This window comes from Phoxinus phoxinus (genome assembly GCF_949152265.1).
Source record: "Phoxinus phoxinus genome assembly, chromosome: 18".
Taxonomy (NCBI): Eukaryota; Metazoa; Chordata; class Actinopteri; order Cypriniformes; family Leuciscidae; genus Phoxinus; species Phoxinus phoxinus.
Genome location: NC_136893.1, coordinates 11,701,924 through 11,715,446, shown reverse-complemented (window position 1 = coordinate 11,715,446; position 13,523 = coordinate 11,701,924). Strand labels below are relative to the sequence as shown.

Below are 13,523 nucleotides of genomic sequence, written 5' to 3'. Positions count from 1 at the left end.
ATGCGGCTTTAAATCATGTGACTCCCATTTATTCAATTTGCATGGGCTCATTATTTTTAACGTCTGGCACACATTCACAATAGAAATATAGACCATTGAAAGAGACAAAGAAGCTGGAAATGCTGAGTTGACCCACTAAGCGCGTGAGAGACTTGTAGATGAAAATAGTCTTATAAAGGAAAAAAAAAATGCAAACAATTTTTTAAAAATATTTTTTAATAGAGGTCATTTGGAAAAAACTGCTCAAGCCGTTTCAAAAACCAAAGGTGGTGACAATAGCAAAAGACAACGTCCAATTATAAATATTAAATGGGTTGAAATTTGACTTGGTTTTTAAGTGGTCCTGAATGTTTACTCCTATAACACTACTGTTGCTCTATCAAAATGATATTAGATACAAAATAAACCCTGAGAGGAACTGTATGATCAACATTAATTGTTCAAACTTCAACATACAATAAACAGGTTAAATGATAACTTAATCCTAAAATCCACACAATTAACTCAAGACGATAAAGAAGATAATAACTTAATTAAATGTGTTTTAATAAAAAACATCTTTAAAAGCCAGTCCTCTTATATTTTGAGATTTTTGAACACTTTCTTTGTTGCGCAGCTTGCTTCACATCATTCCTGTTTTTCACCGTCAATTTCTAGAGATCCTGAATAGTGTCTCAGTAGAAGTTTCAGTAAGAGAGGTTGCTATGTTTTGGACATTACTGAAGGCACAAATGTTTAGTAAAATATGAGTGTACATTTTTAGAGATGATGTGAAGTAGTAGTCAAATCAAACAAATGTACAAAAAACTCAAAATATTCCAGAAATATCCTTTTACATTTCAGAATCATCTGAAAACAATGTCTAAAAATGTTTAAACAGGATATTCTAACAACTGTCTTCTGTTATTTCATGTTCAATACCAATTTCTACAAACCACTTTAAAACAAGTTTCTAATCACATTCGGATGGCATGGTGACAGTTCGGCAGGGTGAAGATCTGTGACATTTTCAGGAAAAAAATACAGTAAAATAATATTTACACTGGCCTATTGTTTTATCAATATTTTTGGTGCTGATTATGGACATAATGGTCAAGGGAGAAAACAAAAAAAGTATTGTTGCCATTACATTAAAATGACAAGAAAATGCTATATTTAACTCTTCTAGAATGGAGTATTTATATATATAAAAAAGCAAAACTAAGGTATATTGACAATACAATTCATATTATTGATAAGTGTGTGGGGGGGTAAAATAAACAATAACATTGACATAGCAATAGAATACATTAACTTTATCACATTGCTAATATCATAAGCATCAATGAAAAATAACAGCATAATTATTCTATACAAATAAAACGGACTAAACAACTCTTATGCCGTTACTTACCCAAACATGTATTTTTGTACAAGGTGTGTCAAGAAAGATTCCAATGCAATTTCTTTCTTTTGAGAAAAAATAAAAATAAAACATCAAATATATACACTGAACCTACAAAAATCAGCCATCAGATCTCCAACTGCTCTAAAACCAATTTCCGAGTTCTTTACAATTACTAAAATGTGTACCACTGAACTCAACCCAAGTTAAACTGAGCTGTACTATAGATGGAAAGGCCAACAAGACAACCATGGCCAAATGGTGGCAGGACATTATACTGCCCATGCTGAGTGGAAAACAAACAAACAAAACAAGACAAACTTATATAAAATATATACACATCTAAAATACATTTGTTGATAAAAATGAGTTAGTAAACTACAGTAAAAACATTATTTAACAAGCAAAGAGACGTTACTACAGGACTTCATCTACAGCAATTACGATGATGGTGTATCAAATTGCCTTCTATGGTATAAAACAATTTGATATGAACACACACTAAATGAAGCATGTAAACAAACAATATGCATGGCTTTAGGAGATTAGACTGGGACAAATAGCAATGAGAATGGGTGAGCTGATGACTGAAGAATTAGATCTCCTCTCCTCCATGGGACAATTCAGACCAAAAAAATATTTTGGAAAGTCAAATTTCCAAATAAACCAGTCAAACATCTTCTGAACAATGTTCTAATCCTTTTATCCGATGGCCTTAGGCAATTTGATCTAACATCAAGTGCTCCTCTGAATTTAGCTTTTTTCTAGAAATAAACAATGTTAAAACTAAAAATTAACTATGAAACAAAGAGGGTTTAGGTGGAGTGTACATGTACGCATTTTTAGAGGTGGAGCACTGAAAATATTGTGGAAAAAAAAGCTATTTAGCAATACAGCCATCACTCACTGGTATCCATTCATTGTTTAATGTATCCATCTTTTTAGCTCTATTTGCTTTTCAAATAGAATTTCTATTCTAAAAAAAAAAACATGCTAAATGGATTTCACTTGAATTTTCTCACAGCAAGTTACTGTTCTTTTCACTTTTCGCCCAGATGAAGCAAATAAAACCAGTCAAGCAGAACCATAAAACAGTCACATAATTTAACTCCATTATCATTCAGGTCCTCTCATCCTCATTTGTTTTCTCCACCTCTATTGTTCCCTGCAGTCTCTTCTCCATGTCAATCTAGAGGAGAAGCTTGCCGTTTCGATGTATTTTCAGAATCTTTCCCAGTCTCTGTTTAGCTGTGGCAAGTCCTTTCTTTGGACGTTTCCCTGTGAGAAAGAAACAGAGATAACATTTCAGTGTAATTCCAAGCACATCACTGTTAAAGGTACTGTGCTGTAATTCTAGATACCTTGACACGCTCCTGCTGATGTTGGAGTTGCCAGACCTCCGGTTCCGGGTGAGGGGGCAGAGGGAGAGTAGCTGCTGCTGTTTTGGGGAGAAAGAGAGTGGCGTCTTGAAGTCAGGAACACGCCAGGGGCCATGGCACCACTTCCTCTTGGACCCCCAGGGCTGAACGGACCTGGTCCTGCTGTGTACTCGTGGTCCAGCAGGCTGGCAGAGTACACCTCCACTCTCCTCTCTTCCACTATGCAGTCCACAGGAGGCTCAGAGGGCAGAGGAGGAGACACGGGTGCAGAGTCCGGTTGACGCTGGAGTTGGGCAGCTGCAGAATGTACTTTCTCTTGAGGGACCTTCTTCTTGGTGTATCTTCTCTTGGTTATGGTTTTCTGCTGTTCCTGATATTAAAGCAACAATAGATTACAATTTCAATCCTTTGCTGTTCTTTCACGTTCACTTTCAAAATGCTGTGCACTTTCTATTCAAAGAATCTTGAAAAAAGAAATATCATGGCTTCCACCAAAAAATATTAAGTGGCATAACGGTTTTCAACATTAATGATAATAAATGAACAAATATCAAAGAGCACCAAATCAGCATCTTATAATTATTTCTGAAGGATCATGTGACACTGAAGACTGGAGTAATGATGCTGAAAATGCTAACAACACAGGAAAAAAAATATATTTATATATAAAATTGTATTTTAAAGGAACACTATGTAATGTTTTTTTTGTTCAAAATAAACAAAAATTTAAATAAAGAGTCAATACATCATCAATCCTCCTTCCAAAATGTGTTTTTGTCTAACTCACTATGGTAAGCCTAAAATAAGTGTTTATATTTTAGACCTGATGGAATGGTTTTTGCGAGGTCACTCGCCCGTGTATGTCTCGTCATTTCTGTAAATATAGAAAAGTTGCTCTGGCTACTTTGCCGAGTGTATGGTGTAGGGATGCACCGAATCCAGATTTTTGTGGTTCAGTCGAATACCGAATCCACTGGTTAAGATTCTGCCGAATCCGAAACAGAATCCTACTCCCATCCTCAGTCCATTAACACAGTAAACACATCAATGAAGTAAACAAAGTCCACAGCAGTGGATTTTTCATTTTATTTTATTTCAACAAAAATAAAAGGAATAAGCAACATTATGCATTTTAGCGCGTGTATTGAAAGCCTAGGGTTCGGTGGAAAAAAATTCTAAGGTTCGGCGGAAACCGAACCCCGTTAAAAAGCCCAATATTCGGCCGAATTCGAATCCTGGATTCGGTGCATCCCTAGTATGGTGTGGGAGCGGCATAGGTTAGCTGTACAATGAGCGAGAAAAGTTGACATGGAGCAGCTAAATCTCAAACCTCCAAAAAATAAGTCTGCTAACAAAAAAGAACGCAACAGAGCTCATAATAAAATTAATCGACATTGGCTTGGCATTTTGGAGATGGTGAGAAATGTTGTAAAGACGACATGGAGATGGCATTTTTATTACCCAACAGGTGAGTAAGGCATTTATTGAACAGGTAAATTGCCATACGTTATAAAGCATGATCTATTGCGAAGGGCAGTCACACAGAGAAGGGCAGTCACACAGAGCCGAGCTCATGTTGTGAACATGCTCTTTCCTCAATGTACTAAAACACGTAAAACACAGACAGCGAATAACTAAACTAATAAATCAATCAGGTTTTCAACATTGTTGTTTTTGCTAAATGTGTTTTAATTTATTCATTAATATACATACAATGTTATATAAAAAAATAAATTTTTGGTTTAATTTCGCATGTTCTTGTCAATTTAAAGTTAAAATTAGATGTCATTTTACAGTAAAATGAATGACTTGAATGAATAAGACTTGACTAAATTTAAAGGATATTTTGAAAAGATCAAATGAATACTTATAAAAGGTACACATCCAACGTAATTGTAGGTTCTAACATAGTGTGGAACAGAAGCTCACCTGTTGTGCCAGTTTGGCAGCAGCAGCTGCAAGCCCAGTTTCTACAGATGCCACCCTGGCACCCTCTCTTACCGGTCGCTCCTGCTTGGGCAGTGTAGGGGTCACACGGGCTGAAGAAAATGACGTGTGAAGAAATGATGTTCAGAAATGTTTGGAAATAAAATGCTACAAAAATTTCATTTCATGCTGTTACCTTTAGGACTCCAGGGTGTATCATCCCAGTTTCTCTTTCTTTTCATTTTGGATTTGCTTAAGTGGTCCTCCTCGTCAGATTCTAGTGACGGATACACTGTAGAAGAGTAGAAATGATCTCTTAAACTGAATCACTCTGGTTCGCAGTATTTCCTCTGCTACGCATTTGAACAACCCTGGTGTCTGTGAATCTGTGAACTCACCATAATCAGAGTCTTTAAAACAGGTACCCAGGGTCTCCTGTTCATCCAAGCTTTCTTCATCACTGAGGTGCCGTGCTGGACGCTTGATGGGCCGTTTCCCTGGCCTCTGAATGGTGGACTTCTTCTCGTTCTTCTTTACTCCACTTATCCACCCAGCTCGCCCACCTTTCTCCTTCAAAAGCCCCAGCATCTCACCTCCTCCGGAGATGGAGAGAGGAGAGGAGGAGGAGGAAGAAGATGAGGAAGATGGAGGGTTGGCCATTGAGAGCATGCCCTGGATAGCATCACGGGTGCTGGGGGAGGCTGGTGCTTCCTCACTTAACACAGAGAATCAGCAGAAGTGAATATAAAAAACAAACATATACAGTTTCACTATGGCATAAAGACTAATAATGGCCAGCATGCAGTATATAAAGTGTGCGTATGAATTACCTCAGTGCAGAATCGAGACCCGCCACCTGTTTGCTTGCCTTGAGCAAGTCTAAAATGCCACCTGCCCCACCTTTCACACCTTGCACTGTGAGCATCTCCTCATCTGTGGTGTAGTCCTCCTATTTAACAACAAGATATAAAACCAGTGACAACCAGACATCTAGAGATGAATCTAAAGCTTGCCTAAAAGAGACTTGCATACCTCAATATCAAAGTCCACTTCTCCTGGCTCACGGATTCTGTGGGGGTCGCTGCATGGTTTGGCCCGAGGTAGTTTCCTTGGTAGACCTTAATGAGACCATTGAGCCAAATATTAGTTTGTACCAAGATGTTGATGTTATTAAATTAACCTTATTAGTTAAACATAAAAAATAAATGGGATAAATCTTTTACCAGCTAATTTCTTCTTGCTTGGTAGAGATGGTCTACGGCGAGGTGGAGGGGTTTCATCAATCTGAAGCTCATCTTCAGAATCAAAGTCGGACAAAGTAGCCATGTGGGGCTGGAACTGTTGAAGTGAACTCCCGGCTCCATTTGCACTGCCAGCACGACCTTTCTTCCTAAGATGGGAAGAAGAGGAGATATTAAAAATAAGAGTGTCATTGCATAACATAAAAAAATACTTGTGACAGGGAAATGGGTGAAGATAATTGTTTTACCCTTGTATCTTTCCATTAGTCAGCACGAGCTTGAGCTTGCTCTTGTTGATCTTCTCTTCAAAGTCATCAAGACAGTCATCAGGCAGCTCAAGCTGAAAAGACAAAAAAGTAAAAAAAATAATTTTTCAGCTTTATTCCCATCCTAAAGATTTACACTGCCAAAAATATATATATTTTTGAATCTGTTTTTAAAAGGAAAAAAATATCTGAACATCCTTTATTTGAACCCAATGCAATACTATATTAGAGAGTACAATACAAAGTACTATTATGGTTCTACTGTTCAAAAGTTTGGGATCAGTACTTTTTTTATGTTTTTGAAAGAAATCTTATGCTCACCAAAGTTGCATTTCCAAATTACATTACATATAATTATTATATTACTAATTATACGGTTTTCAACATATAACATGAAATATAATTATTTTATATATAACTTTTTTATAGTTCACCCAAAAATGAAATTTCTGTCATCATTTACTCACCGTCAAGTTGTTCCACACCTGTATGAATTTCTTTCTTCGGCTGAACCCAAAAGAAGATATTTTAAAGAAGGTCGGAAACCAAACAGTTGATGGTCCCCAATGACTGCCATAGTAATTTCTTTCATACTATGGAAGTCAATGGGGCCGATTAACTGTTTGGTTATCCATATTCTTCATAATATCTTCTTTTGTAAAAAAAAACTTGCGGGTGAGCAAATGATGAAAGAATTTTCATGTTTGGGTGAACTATCCCTTTAACTGTCACTTTTGATCAATTTAATGCATCTTTGCTGAATAAAAGTATAACTTTTTTTTTTTTTAACAAAAAATTCTTACTGACCCCAAATGTTTAAATGGTAATGTAATAAACATTATAATGATTAATAAAAATAAATGTTTTAGAAATTCTACCTTGCTCTTTTTAACTTTGCAACCCGGCTGGAACTTCTTGAGCGTGTGTTTAGTATGAATCTCGAGTAGGTCCAGCTCTCCGGCTTCTGTCTTTATCTCTTTGCCTTTTTGGCTCTTTTTCTTAGCTCCTGGAGGGCCTATGCCCACTCCTCCAAATCCATCCTTAAGTTTGGGACCTTTCTTTTTACCTGGGTGCTGGCCAAAAGTGAAGGACGTGTTCAATGGAGCTTTGGGGTGAGGAGAGGGAAGGCCCTGAGAGCCACCAAAGGGTGCCCCACTCCTGCCGATGTTCTGCTGGAAGATATCCTGCAAAAAGAGACACAAAATTCAGATGCAGGACATAAATCACTACCTTTTTCATTGAAAATCTGGGCCAGAGCTACTCTCACCTCAACCAGCCGTATCTCCTTGGCCAAGTCCTTCACTAGCTGCTGGATCTTTATGGTCTCCGGAATCTCAAGTTCATGCTCAGCCAGGGACTGAATATCACAAAAACAACCAACATAAGCTTTGTGTCATCGTACATAATTGCAATGAAATGGTTTACAATGGTATAAAACAATGGTAAAACAAATACTTAAAATTTTACATAAATTTAGCATCCAATTCAGGGCTATTTGACAGATATGATATTCTTTGTGATATGATTAAATATATATATTTTCTAGCCTTTTGACTAAATTCAACGTAAATCTAATATTAATAAGCGAGTTTTTACAATAAGAAACTATTTCAGCAAAACACCCAATCAAATTACACTGGAAAATTAAAATACAGTAAAATCTGGTTTTTCATTAAAAGAACAAAAAAAGATATTTAATATTTCCCAATTTATTTACCAACATATATTCTTATTTACCAACAGATATTCACACAGTGTATTAAACTACAATTTTTAATCAACTAAAGGAAACAGTTTGAACTGATTCATGGTTGAACGGATTCATTTTTTTTACTTGACTTTAAATATATCATGGGTATATAATGTATATACCGTACTAATCACAAGTTCTACATGTAATATACGGTAATTAAACTTACTTCCTTCCGTGTCCAGCTACGGAAAGCATTATTGAGAGCTTTGGCTCCGTGGACCAAATAAGTGGCAGGATGCCGTCGATTCTCTCTCAGACCTTAAGTGGATTGGAAAAACAGAAAAATTGAAGTACATGAAAGATTGTTGTTTTAAAAACAAAAAATAAGCAGTAAAGAAAATCCATTTGCTTTATGAGAAGCCTCACCTCTGAAGGTGTCGAGCAGATGCTTGCCAACATACCAGCACACCGTTTCAAAGTTTGGAAACCTGAATAAGTCTGCCGTGCTCAGACGCTTTTCTATCTCATATGCTCTGAAGAAAAGAAAGGGAATATTGACCAATGAAAAAGCCCAGAGTACAACTGCTTTGCGTAAAGAGATAAACAGACCCATCATCTCACCGAAGCTGCATGTCAATGTTGAGGCTGTGCAGAAAATTTCCCCCAAATGCCAAACAGTCCACAGGGGTCAGGACAGCATGAATCCACCCTGACAGCAAACAATGAAGGTACAAAGAAAGAATCAACATTATTAATCTAAATGTAGTTTCTCAGTCACACAGGATATCAAAACAAAAAGTTGATTTTTAAATGAATCCCAGTGCATCTTACTACTGGCAGAAACAGACACCGTACCTGTTGGGATGAAGAGGGTGTTTCCTTGCTTAACCGAACATTTGTAGCACATGTCTACCTGGTCCCCAAAGAACAGCTCATTCTGATTGGTGGATGAACTCCAGCACTCAAAAAGGGACAGGTTTGCAGCAGTGGGACGAATGAGGTAAAAGATCTTCTCACCCTGACATGTATAAAAACAAATATATAAGACCTCTTTTGTCTGGAAGACAAAGCATGATGCTTTCTATAGTATTGAAATGCAATTCCTCCTCTCAAATGCAAATAACTGACCCGGAGTACGTGGTACCACACAGAGGTTCCTCCAAAGTCAATGTGAAAGTCCGTGTAACTGTCCTTCACTCCCATCAGGCAGTATTTCTGCACATTAGGCCTCTCAAAGACAGACTCCTCAGGCCAGAGATTCTCCACCCATGACAGCTTCCTCACGATCTTTGGTGTCTCAACCAGATTTGACAACCTAAGAACAAACACAAAAAAACTGTTAGACAGCTTGCACAGATAAATCCGCTAGGACAAGTTGCCTTTAAATTCTTTAATTTAACTCTTTAAAGACGTAGCTGAAATAGCAACCAATATTTTTCTTTCGTTGTCGTTTCACGGGAAGAAAAGTAAAAAATTACAAGGTAAAAAAAAAATGCAGTAATGATTCATTTATGCATTTATTTCACGCTGACTTCTATGCACCGCTGCTACAGCCGTACACATTCAGATTAAATTAGCACATCCCAAAAAAGCACCTGGTGTCTGAGAACTCTAAGCTGATCACATTCAGCACTCGGTCTCTGTTTGGGCTGTTATAGTACTCCACAAACTCTCCCAGTTTCATCTTCAGGTCTGCTTGGCGGATGACATCAATCACGTCAATTTCCTTCTCAGCTCCTATGACACAATTGTAAGACATTAAATTCCTATCTAAACATGACTTTTCACAAACATACGACTGGAAACGTAGCACAGAATGGCACTGCAGATGTGATTAGAGTCATTTACCAATATAATGCTCTACATCCGATACGGAGAAGGACGACGGGGGCAGATTCATGCCCAGGCCATCTTTCCTGAGGACCAGGACCGGGACGCTGAAAGAGCGCTCCTCTAGAAACTCAACGGTGAGTTGGGCCCCGGTTGGCTTCAGCAGGACTTCATCCGCACTTAAATACAAACATTTTAAAATATCAGCATACTCATCACTGTGCATTTCCGAAAAAATTCGAAAAAGTTTTTTATTCCAATAACACCAGAGACCGCACATCCAAGCTGAGTGGTATATGAATCATCGCTTCAAGTCTGATCAGAGCTAAATTAGTCTGGGTTAATAAAGCAGAGTCAACTAGTGGACTAATTTTGACCTTGCAATAAGTGTCCTGTAACCCAGTAAGAGATAACATGAATAAACCATACCCGGGAAAAGTGCGGCTGCGTAGCTCCCTGACAAACTGAGCACTGCCCGTCTTCACAGGTCGTCCAGATTCTCTCCCCACACTAGTTTCTGCATGCTTAGGAGCGCCCCGTCGTTTGCGCACTTAGAGAGAAGAACATATCATAGTTACCAATCATGCAAGCTTATAGGTTTGCTAGTCCATTCTGAGCTTCTTGGTTTAAAATTGTATTTTGTTTGTGTTCCACAATGAGGGTGTAAATGGCTCTGCTGTCTATTTGTATTACTCGCTGTGCTTGATTAATTATCACAACAAAGTTAAGTCACCAAAATACCAATTCTGTCAGGTATATATCGTCAAATACGATTGACAATTAGCACAGTTTGGATTGGCGGTATGGTTCTGTTCTGGACAAGAACTCCCTGCGCATTTCATGCAGCCTAGCATGGATAAGACCAGCAATAACCCACCTTAGGGTAAACAGAATAGAACCAACATGAATTATTGCAGATATCATTCATTCATTGTAATGTACAACATAATTAGAGCATTTTAGTCTGAATGCCAGAATGCCAAATCCTGACTGACGAGAGGAGCTGGGGATGGAGGAGGGAAATTAGCTCCTGAGAAACGCGATAGCTGCTGATAATACTGAAGGAGCTTATACATGTAAACAGTGCTAGGTGTCGTATTCCTATAGGTAGACGTGGATCAGCTGAGAGTCAGCTGATGCGAGCTTGACTTATGTGACTTGCCAGAACTGACGCGATGCTTAATTTAAAGTCACCATGATATCAAAATTGACAAGTTTTTTTTAGGGAATATTGCAGTTTATTTTAAATCCTTTATCGTTGCACATCATTAATACTTTTTTTAATTCAGGTGCCCTCCCCCGTAATCTTTAATCAAAAAGCTGTGAGGGCGGGACAAAGCAATAGCAAGTGACAAAATTAAGTCCCACCCCACATTTTTACTTGTTCAATAAGCCATTTTACATGGACATACATCACAATATTACATGGACATACATACAATTCATGACGACTTTAAAATAACTATAGCCACACTTACTGACAGAGGGTCCATGTGACACCTGACAGTTAGGACAGTGATACAGATCAATTTCTGCCGCTTTGTCCTCTTCCACTCCAACACAACTACAGAAGATCAAATAGTAAATTACAGTAAATCATTTAAATCAGAAAAAAAGTGACTTAGTTTTAAATTGTAATTTACAAAAGGCAACCTCACCTGCCATGAAACCAGTCCTGACAAACATCACACTCAATCATAAATCGGGTGACATCATAAGGGAGACGACACAGGCAGTAAACGGGAACAGATGCCATTCTAAAGTCCCTGGCCAAGGGTCAATATAAAAAAGTCTTAAACAATATGGTTTTGCTTCTGTTTTGGCACCACAGTTCACTTAGTTGCCTCTGTGGAGAGTCAACTTCACTTCAGAGCGGTTCACAAATCAGCTTGCAGTGCTGTGAAGACTGTTATATTTACAGTAGAGTGTTGTATATGAAGTATGCTGGCAGTGACAACAGCTCTCAGTCAATCATAAATTAGAAAGCTTCACTACTACGACCACTGCAGTCGAACTGGGCGCTAGGTGCATACCATGGTTCGGCACCTGTTGAGAGAGCAAAGGAGAATTTGCTGAGACAAAAATAAGAAATATCATTCTTGTACCCAAACTGCAGAAAAAAAAATTAAGTGCACTTTACATTAAATAGTAAAATAAATAAACAATTGTTTCAGTCAGCGGTTAACCAATTCATCTGCTTGGCTTAAATATTACATAAATGCACTAGCTGCCTTTATTATGGTTAACAGACTCAAAATAAGCAAGTTCCTATTCATTCTCAAACAAGCCTCTATACAATGAAGGCAAACAGCGCAGAATTTTTAATATTATCCCTAAAACACCTGGCCCTAGACTATATGGTATTGTTGTTCATTTACAGAGTTACAGATAGAGAGGTATTTGGGATTAGAGTTATAACACTTTAATGCACATTATACATTTTATCCATTATAGTGGTAAAACTACACATTTATGAAAGCGACACTTAACATTAATTAATAATCAAATAAATAGCAAAGTAATAATATAAACACTAAATATCCATATTTGTATTGCTTGTTAAATCGTTTAGTTTAGAGCTGCAGAGATAAAGCTGACTTCCACTGGGACGATGCGAACGGTAAGTATAAAAGCTATAATTTGCAATGCATACTTATTTTAATTGTATCCCCTGGATTTGTAAATGAATTAACGTTATATGTTTGGAAGTGTTTAGAAACGCGCTCTGTGATAGCAGAAAACAGTTTGTTGAAACATAAGAGCTGGAAGCTAGCTTAGCTGCTAATAATATAGCATGCTCGTCAATGTCTAACTACATGAATCTTTGTGTTTACAATACAACAACGATACGTTACTGAGCAAACTCACTGATCTAACCTCAAATGTAACCAAAATATGAAATATGGAGTTGAGATTATACGACCCATAGCAAGACAAAAGGACTTGTTGCAGCGCGCGAAGTATCGGGTCTTACCGGGTGTGAAATGCCGCGAGTGTCCCGAGGGCCGAGTGCACCATGCCGGACGAATTTTTTGGGAAAATCCGAGGACTGCGCGGCCTGCTTTACAAACAACAAGATGCTTTCAAAAACCGTACAGTTCTTCCGTTCTTACGTATTCAACAGAGGAGAGTGAGTAAACAAATCTGGCAAGATCTCGAAAGAATACAGTCCACAACCGAGAAGCAAAGATTTTATGAAATTCATAACGCAGCGATTTCCCTTGCTATAAATCCATCCCAATCCGCCCGTGCAGCGACCACTGTCTGCGGGAGAGGGAACAATAAAGTTGCTTCGCATTGTCGGTCTTCCTTCGGACGGCAGAGACTTCAGATGAGCCCGTACCGTAACGTTACCCCCAAAAATAATAATAATGGGGGAGAAATCTATTTAATAAGCACTTTATTTTATTTATTTATTTGGTTGGTTCTTGTAGAGTAAGTAGCCTAAGTATAAAACCATGAATAGCTCCTCATCAAGGTTTGCTCAATGTAACTGGAAATCGTGTTTATAATGAAAAAAAAAACAATCGTTACATTTATATTGCGCTTTTTCTGGGTACTCAAAGCGCTTTACACGAAAAGGTGGAATCTCCTCAACCACCACCAATATAGAAACAACTACAAATTAATTTGTTTTAATTCCATTCATTATTTATGTATAACCATGCATAGCTCATCACCATGGTTCGCTCTTAAGTAACAGTGTTAAAAAAAGAAACCTGTTCATTATGAAAAATAAAAACCTAAAAAAAATGATAGGCTACACTACAAATTTCTAGTCTGTTTGTTTATATAGCCTACACA

At 37.7% G+C, this 13,523-nt stretch overlaps 1 protein-coding gene across 1 annotated transcript; it reads right to left on the bottom strand.

Annotated features, from left to right (window-relative positions):
* Window positions 1-203: 203 nt before the first annotated feature.
* On the bottom strand, window positions 204-13,094 carry phf8 (PHD finger protein 8). Its single transcript, XM_079588469.1, has 22 exons — window positions 12,694-13,094; window positions 11,378-11,765; window positions 11,198-11,283; window positions 10,149-10,269; window positions 9,738-9,898; window positions 9,485-9,626; window positions 9,018-9,204; window positions 8,745-8,907; window positions 8,511-8,598; window positions 8,316-8,422; window positions 8,116-8,207; window positions 7,464-7,553; window positions 7,075-7,380; window positions 6,179-6,270; window positions 5,913-6,079; window positions 5,722-5,807; window positions 5,520-5,638; window positions 5,088-5,404; window positions 4,886-4,981; window positions 4,693-4,802; window positions 2,746-3,133; window positions 204-2,662 (listed from the first exon to the last, which is right to left on the bottom strand). Exons 2-22 carry the CDS (start codon window positions 11,473-11,475, stop codon window positions 2,574-2,576), a joined length of 3,105 nt encoding a protein of 1,034 aa, XP_079444595.1. The 5' UTR covers window positions 11,476-11,765; window positions 12,694-13,094; the 3' UTR covers window positions 204-2,573.
* Between the last annotated feature and the right edge of the window lie 429 nt (window positions 13,095-13,523).

What these genes read in the sequence shown, in the direction of transcription:
- phf8 (XM_079588469.1), bottom strand. Translation starts at nt 11,475, where the DNA reads ATGGCATCTGTTCCCGTTTACTGCCTGTGTCGTCTCCCTTATGATGTC. An exon ending in CACCCTCTTCATCCCAACAG is followed by an intron (nt 8,599 to 8,744) that starts GTACGGTGTCTG and finishes GTTTGCTGTCAG; the next exon opens with GGTGGATTCATGCTGTCCTG. An exon ending in TTTTAAAGACTCTGATTATG is followed by an intron (nt 4,982 to 5,087) that starts GTGAGTTCACAG and finishes ACTCTTCTACAG; the next exon opens with TGTATCCGTCACTAGAATCT.